The 8,086-nt window shown below is 52.3% G+C and overlaps 1 protein-coding gene across 3 annotated transcripts in view; it reads left to right on the top strand.

Moving 5' to 3' along the window:
- The first annotated feature begins 1,227 nt into the window (after positions 1-1,227).
- The window catches only part of LOC139044125 (serine/threonine-protein phosphatase 2A regulatory subunit B'' subunit beta-like), a 32,342-nt gene continuing 25,483 nt past the window's right edge, over positions 1,228-8,086 (top strand). For all 3 annotated transcript variants that reach the window (XM_070503676.1, XM_070503675.1, XM_070503674.1), the window contains exon 1: positions 1,228-4,404. In XM_070503676.1, the coding sequence (XP_070359777.1) occupies positions 4,057-4,404 (348 nt within the window). In that variant the 5' untranslated portion in view covers positions 1,228-4,056. The remainder of the gene's footprint in view (positions 4,405-8,086) is intronic.

Below are 8,086 nucleotides of genomic sequence, written 5' to 3'. Positions count from 1 at the left end.
TTTACTTTTCTTATTGTTAGTGACTTATCTTTAGTTGCTGCTATGTCCAAGTGAAAATAGTGTGGTAAGCACAGTGGCTTAAGCATGAGCAGTAAAGCCAGAGAACTCGGGTAATTTCATGTGTCCATAAAGTGTCTTATTAAAAAAGTAAATTAAATCAATGAGCGTATATAAAACAATAAAGATAGCAATGAACAAAGATGAAAAACTTTGGAAAAGTATGCTCTAGTAACTGAAAGCACTTTCATGGACGTCTTAGTTTGTCCATAGTCCTTTTAAGTACAGACGGTTCCCAACTTAATGGTGGTTCAACTTAACGATTTTTTGACTTTACAATGGTGCAAAAGCGATACACATTCAGTAGAAACTGTACTTCAGATTTTGAGTTTTTTGAGGATTATCTTTTAGGGTAACTACTTTTTCTATTCATTAAATTATATTTGTCACTGTGCCTGGAGTTCCCCTAAGGGGTGCAGTATAGCGTAGGCTTTGGTTGGAGATAGAATTCCTAATTTTCCACTTAGTAGCTGTAAGTGCAAATTATTTAACTCCCTTATTGCATTCAGCAAATAAGTGCCTTTCTGAGCCTCAGGTTCCTGTAATAAAGTTCTCATGAGGTTTAAATCAGGTCAGTGTGCATAAAATGCACATGTTAAAATTTGGTAAGTTTTTGTAAGGAAACCCAAGACACGTGGACCCACTGAGAAAAATTCCACCATTTACCCTAACAACCGGAAGCAGTGGTTAAGTATTCAGCAGCGTAGTGGAAACCTGTATGGGCCTGTATCACATTTGCGACTAAAATCAAGGCATAAAAAGTTTATAGACAATTAGACTTTATTTTATATGCTTATGTAATTAATACTTGGAAGATTTTGATAGAATTTCTTATAATTTTACTTGAATAAGGACATAAGATTTCTAACACTAAAGCAAGGAGTAAACTTGTAAATAAAGGAGGTGTGAAAAGCTAACTATCAAATACTGTTTGATTTATAACTGAAGTTATTATGGATACTAACAAATAAATGAGCTGTATATTTTATAATGCATTGTAAATAGATACAATAATTTTAAAACTAAAAACACATGCACATATGAGTAATTTCTTGAATGGGAGTGGATTACCTTGCAAAATCTTAGGAAAATTAAGTTTTCAACTTTTAAGTTTAGTTTACCTCATACATCTCCAATCTTCATTTATGAACTATAAAAGAAAATTACATGAATTAAAAAAGAAAACAGAACTTTTACAGCATAAAAGCGATAAATTTATAATATGAAAAGGTAGAAAAAGATCCCCTATAATATTATCATCTAGATAACACCTACTATTAATATTTCTGACAGTATTTTACTGTAATAGTTTTATTTTATTTTATTTTATTTCCTTTTTTTTTTTGGTGTGTGTGAGCAAGATTGGCCCTAGCTAACATCTGTTGCCAATCTTCCTCTTTTTGCTTGAGGAAGATTGTTGCTGAGCTAACATCTGTGTCAATCTTCGTCTATTTTATGTGAGATGCCGCCACAGCGTGGTTTGACAGTGGTGCTAGGTCTGTGCTCAGGATCTGAACCTGTGAACCCCAGGCTGCTGCCAACTTAACGACACTATGCCACCAGGCTGGCCCCCTATTGTATTTTTTTTTGTTGAGGAAGATTGGCCCTGAGTTAACATCTGTTGCTTATCTTCTTTTTGCTTGAGGAAGATTGTTGCTGAGCTAACGTCTGTGCCAGTCTTCCTCTATTTTGTATGTGGAACACCGCCACAGCATGGCTTGATAAGTGGTGTGTAGGTCTGAGACTGGGATCTGAACCCATGAACCCTGGGCCGCTAAAGTGGAGCACGTGAACTTAACCACTATCCCACAGGGCTTACCTCATGTGCTTTTAAACATAGTTGTGATCATATTTTGTCTACAACTTATAGCCTGCTATTTTTGGTTAGCATTGTAGTGTGAACTATTTTCCATATTATAATTGAACTTTTTTGAATTATTTTTAATGGATGGTATGATATTGTATGACTTTTATGCATACCTGTTTATTTAGCCATTATTATACATTTTAATTATTTACAGTGTTTTCGCTGTTGTAAATAACTCATAGATCAGTATCTTTTGTGAGTAAAGTTATTTATTAAGAATTATTTTCTTTGTATAGATAAAAAGAAGCAGAATTACTCAAGAGATCAAAGGCTTATTGCCAAGTTGTTTTCTAAATCCTTTTATTACCACTGTCCATATGTGAGAGTGTCTACTTCAGAGTAAGTTGTCCTACAATGGGTAGTCTTTTTTTCCCTTAAGTATTTGATAAGTAAAAAAAGATATACATTTAACACTTTTTTATGGAGTTAATGATAGGTTACAATCTTGTGAAATTTCAGTTGTACATTAATGTTTGTCAGTCGTGTTGTAGGTGCACCACTTCACCCTTTGTGCCCACCCCCCACCCCACCTTTCCCCTGGTATCCGCTAAACTGTTCTTAGTCCATAATTTTAAATTCCTCATATGAGTGGGGTCATACACAGATTATCCTTCTCTTGCTGGCTTATTTCACTTAACATAATTCCCTCAAGGTCCATCCATGTTATTGCAAATGGAATGATTTTGTTCTGTTTTACAGCTGAGTAGTATTCCATTGTATATATGTACCACATCTTCTTTATCCATTCATCTGTTGCTGGGCACTTAGGTTGCTTCCACATCTTGGCTATTGTAAATAGTGCTGCAATAAACATTGGGGTGCATAGGACTTTTGGGATTGCTGACTTCAAGCTCTTTGGATAAATACCCAGTAGTGGGATGGCTGGATTGTATGGTAGTTCTATTTTTAATTTTTTGAGGAATCTCCATACTGTTTTCCATAGTGGCTGCACCAGTTTGCCTTCCCACCAGCAGTGTATGAGGGTTCCTTTTTCTCCACAACCTCTCCAACATTTGTTAGTATTAGTTTTAGATATTTTTGTCATTCTAACGGGTGTAAGGTGATATGTTAGTGTAGTTTTGATTTGCATTTCCCTGATGATCAGCGATGATAAGCATCTGTTCCTGTGCCTATTGGCCATCAGTATATCTTCTTTGGAGAAATGTCTGTTCATGTCTCCAGCCCATTTTTTGATTGGGTTGTTTGATGTTTTGTTGTTGAGTTGCGTGGGCCCAGGCGACTCGGCCCCCACTGCAGCCTTGGTCCTTCCTGCGGGAGCGGGCGGAGGTGCCGGGTGTCCGTGTGTCCGCTGGCCGCATCCTCAGTGCACCTGCTGTCTGCTGCCCTGTTGACGTTTATGTGACTGGCTCCTACCTTATGGTGTGCGTTAGCGCTACATCCTGCATTGTGGTTACGTTCTGCCCTGTTGGTACTTTGTGCACTGTCGTTATTTTGGACGTTCTGGTTACTTGGTACTTTGTCGTGACGTTCCACACTGTCGTTCCATATTGTTACCTTGTATGTTGTGGTACTTTCTGCCCTGTCCTGACATTCTACGTTTTGTCGTGTGGAACCGGCACCAAGACTACAGAAGCCAGAATACTCACCCCCTCACCCGATTTTTGAAGAGAAAACTTTCCGGTGTCCTCTGCAGCTTCAGTATGTTTTCTCAGCCTCTAACGAGCAGGGGAAGCTGGGGCGGGCAGACCCCTTTGTTCCCAGTGCGTTTTCAGGGAGGGAACAGCTGCTTGGCTGCATCTGGGTCCCAGGCTGGGGCCTCAGCGTAGAACCCGCTCCTCCGCGAGGAGCCTGTGGCAGGTCCCCTTTAGTTGTGGGCGGGCGGGCAGGCTTTGCTTCTGGGGAGAGCGCCACCTCCCCGCTGTGCGAGCGCTGGCAGGCGGCCCCAGATCTGCCCCAGATCGGCTGTCCTTGCTGACCTGTTTGTGCCCTGTGCGTCCACACTGAGCCACAGCCGGGGTCCCTGCAGACACCGCCCCCTGCAAGGCCTCCCGCACCCTCAGCAGTCGCGCAGAGAGCTGCTCGGTCAGGGCGCGCCAGCTGTCCCCTCCCGCCTGCACAGCCGCCGGCCCGCCTGCCCGCGGGAGGGGTGGCCTGCCACCCCTCCTCCAGCCATGTGCCCTCCTCAGCCTGTGGAACGCGCGCCGCCTGGGCCGGCCCCCACAGCGCCTGGCCAGCGACGCACGGAGTGCGCTGAGCCCAGCCACCCCAACCGTCCTGCCGGGCGCAGCTGCCGCCCCGAGCCCAGCGGCCCCAGCCAGGCCCAGCCCCGAGAGCAAGAGCCAGAGCGAGGTGCCTGGCCCGGGCCCTGGCGGCCCACGCGAGCCGACATGCGGCTCCACGAGCCGTCGCTGTGCCAGGACCCCAGCCTGAGGCAGGAGCTGGCCTCACTGGCCCGCGGCTGCGACTTCGTGCTGCCCTCCCGCTTCAAGAAGAGGCTCAAGGCCTTCCAGCAGGTCCAGGTCTGCCGCATGTCACCCCCCCGGCCCACCCGGGTCCCTCCCGAGTCCCTCCCTGGTGTGGGGGGGGCGGGGGCTGCTCGCACCCACCCGTGCAGGGAGCGTGGGTCCCGCGTGAAGTCGCTGGGAGAGCTCCTAAGAGCTCGCCCGTTGCTGGAGTTTTGGCGGCAGGTGCCGCGGTGTGGCCAGGATGCAAGCCCCCAGCGCGTGGACAGGTTCTGGCTCGGGTGGGGACCTGACCCTGTGGTCCCGGTGGGAAGCCTGGCCCATGGTCACGGCCATCTCCGTGATGACACGGCCCTGTGGGACGCCTGGCCTTCTCGGCCACATGGTGTTTACTGGGCTGTGGGGATCTGCACACATGGGCCGGGCAAGTGGATGGCTCGGTGCTGATAGTGAGTAGTTGGCGTGTAGACACCCTCTCCATGGTTGTGTGTGCTCAGAGGAGTAAGACCTGCTGTGTCTACACCTTGGACGTGTTACGAGTTAGTTTGAGGGACCCAGTCGTTTGGAAGCATCAGACAGCCCGTGATCCCCAGAGTCTGTCTGTGACTCGAGGGGTCTCTCCGTGGCATATCTTGTCCTTGCCTCAGCTCTGGGCCGGTGCTGGGGGCAGGGCCACAGGGCTTGGGGCCGGGGCTCCTGCTCCTGAACGCCTCACCTCTTGCAGTTAGACACCCGCACTTTTTCTGTAGGCCAGGACTTAACGTCCTGTTGTGGCCAAAAAAAATGACATCCAATCAGACCGGGCCATCTGGGGGAAAAAAAGACCTGCCTTCTGCTGATATTTTAATGGGAGTTTTTCTGGGATCATATCTCAGCTTTTACACAGCTTGGGAATTTTTCCTGTCTTGTGTCTTCCAACTTCTGAAGTTTTGTCTGCAGCTGGGGAAGGTGTGAGTCTGTCCCTAGATTTTAAGGAAAGTGCCTGCATTTGGAGACCCAGGAGTGGAATCTGCCCCACGCGGGTCCTGCTTTGACGATAGGAAAACAGATGTGGGGCAGTTAGGGTTTCTCCTGATGGTCCACTGGGCTGTGTGGGAGACCCGGAAATCCCTCCAGCCTCGCCCAGGATGGTCGTGCCTGGGGGCCCGGCTCCCCACAGAGCCCATGCAGGAAAGTCTGCATTGCTTTAGGGCTGCTGCTTATCAAATGAAAATCACTTTTTGGGAATCAAACTTTATGAATTCATTTCATGGGAAGTTGTTTCTTGTCACAGAAAACATGTCTCAACCTTGCTTCTCAGCCGTGACGATGTGCATTGCGTAACGTGAGTGCTCCCTGGGCTGCAGGCGGTGGACCAGTGGGTCTTTCTCATGGGGGTTGTGGGAGGAGCAGAAGGAGAGTTCTCCTGGCTCCTTTCATCCCAAGATGTTGGAGGGCGGATTCGGGACACAGCCTTGGGGGGGTCAGCAAACATCTTTGGGAGAGGCTGGGGGTAGAGGGAGAGGCTGGGGGTGGAGGGAGGGAGGTGGTGCTTCAGCCTGACGGCCACGCCACCCGCTCAGTGGGCCCCCCTGGCCCGGAGCAGAGGACCCTGGGGCACGGCTGTGCCGTCCACAGTGGAGCCATCCCTGCTCCCGCCTCCCATGTCCACCCGCCCACCCTGCCCAGGGATTCTTGGGCCTTCTGGGCGCCGAGCAGCGCCAACTCCCGGTGGTCACTGCAGGCTCTCTCAGGCCCAGGACATGCTCGGCTCACCCCGCTGGAAGGGGTCCTGAGCGTCCTGTACCCCGGGGGTCCCATCACCCACTCTCCACAAACAGGCTCAGGCACAGTTGACGGGCGCCTCTGCTCCTCCACTCTGTCACCTTGCTGTGGGCCCGGACACGCTGTCCAGCCTCCCTGCAGGGTCCTTCAGGGCACACAGACCCCGCTGAGCGTCATTCCAGACCCCAGTGTGGCCACCCCCTGGGGACAGTCCTGGACTCTGAGCTGACCTCCCCTCCCTGGGGTGACAGCGTGGCCTCCCAGCTCTGCCTGTCCCAGATGGCAAGTGGGCCACAGTCTGGGGTCCTAGTCTGGGTGGGGTCACAGTACCCTGCAGGAAGGGTCATGAATACCCCCTTTGATCCACATTCCCAGGACCCTGGCAGCTGGAAGCGGCCCCTCTGTCCACTCGGCTGTGGATGCAGGTTCCCCTCACAGGCCACTCCAGAGCCACACACACGCCCCCTTGGGAGCCCGTCCTGTGGGGCAGGTGCAGAGCCAGGCTGACAGTGTCCAGGCCGGGGACCCCGCTCAGCCGGGCTCCCCCGTCTGTGTCAGTGTTGGGAACACAGCTCTGCTCCCTCCTGTGAACGCGGCTGGCCCAGCAGCCTCCACAGTGAGCCCGGCCCCTCCTGTGCTGGAGGGAGATCCTTCGCACGAACCCGTGTGCAGGGCCTGGCTCCCCCGTTGTTGTCTTTGGCTCCCCTGTGTTAAACTTTGACCTCTGGCTCCCATCTGTCAGCGTGGAGTGTCGTTCACGCGTTTAGTTGGCGCACCTCCTGCCAGCTGGTGTGGAGGGTCCACGGGAGCCGAGGAGAAAGCTCGCGGCCCACAGGGGCCTCCTGTTGGGTGCAGCATCTTTGGGGCCTGGGCTCACCTGGAATCCACAGGCTGTCCCCCTGAGCTCCCTGGCCCCGTCCAGGGCCCCGTCCCGGCCTTGCTGCTGCATCCGGTCTCAGACGGGGCCGCCCAGGACGCTGCTGGGCTTGGCCGCTCCGGCCCAGCGTCCCTGCCTGGCCTGCTCTCATTCTGCCACCTGTGCCCTGTCCTGGCCCGTTGGAGTCGGAGGGACCCATCTGATGTCCCAGCACGTGCCGTCTGACCCCTCTGGGACCTGACCGTCCGAGGCTGGTGTTGGGAGGTGTGACCCCAGAGACACAGCTGGACGGATTTCTGCTGGGCTCCCCCATACCCTTCTGCGGGAGAAGAGATGCCTTTGCTTTATCCCAGGGCTTGGATTTTGGTCGTGGGGGCACCGCTCCGCCCCACTGTGTGTTCTGGGAGGCCCATGGGCGAGTCTGAGGTCCCAGGAGTGGGGTCGAGTCAGGGAGCAGGCGGCTGGGGCCCTCTACAGAAGTAGCTCTCCGTGAGGCCGTGCCCCTTGATCGGGGCTGCAGGGGGCCTGCGTGGGGCGGGGCGGGTGGGAGCCCAGGCAAGAGGCTTGGGGACCCGAATGCCCCTTGGTCGGCTGGTTGCCATTTTTTAAGAGGCCTGAGCCGTACTTTAGGACTCTCCTTTCACACACACACGTGTGTGTTTTTGCCACTTTTGTTCATTCCAGTCATCTGGCCGCGTCCCCTGGAGGTCGGGGAATGCGCCCCACGGTCCCTGCAGGACCTGCTGAGACCTGTTTTGCGGCCCAGGAGGTGGCCAGCCCCCAACGGCGTCCTGTGTGTTGGAAAAGAATGTGAGAGCTGCAGCTGTGCTGGGGCCGCATCTATTTCTGTCCCGGAGATTAAACTTGTAAATCTCCCGTGTCTGCAGCAGGCTGTTTGTTTCTCGTTGTCCGGTCAGCTCCGTCATCGCTCCGGGGAGCTGGGCCCGGCCTCCCTGGGGGCTGGACCTCTGCTTTTCCCTGCAGCGTCTGCCGTGTCCGTGTGGGGCTCCTGGGGCCGGCATCGGCCAGCTCTGAGGCATGTCGTTTCCCCTGGTCGCCTGCCCTGACGCGGTCCCTGTCTCTCTCTAGTACTGTCCA

This window comes from Equus asinus, unplaced genomic scaffold, assembly GCF_041296235.1.
Source record: "Equus asinus isolate D_3611 breed Donkey unplaced genomic scaffold, EquAss-T2T_v2 contig_612, whole genome shotgun sequence".
NCBI classification, from domain to species: domain Eukaryota; kingdom Metazoa; phylum Chordata; class Mammalia; order Perissodactyla; family Equidae; genus Equus; species Equus asinus.
This window is presented reverse-complemented; position numbering and strand designations above follow the sequence as displayed.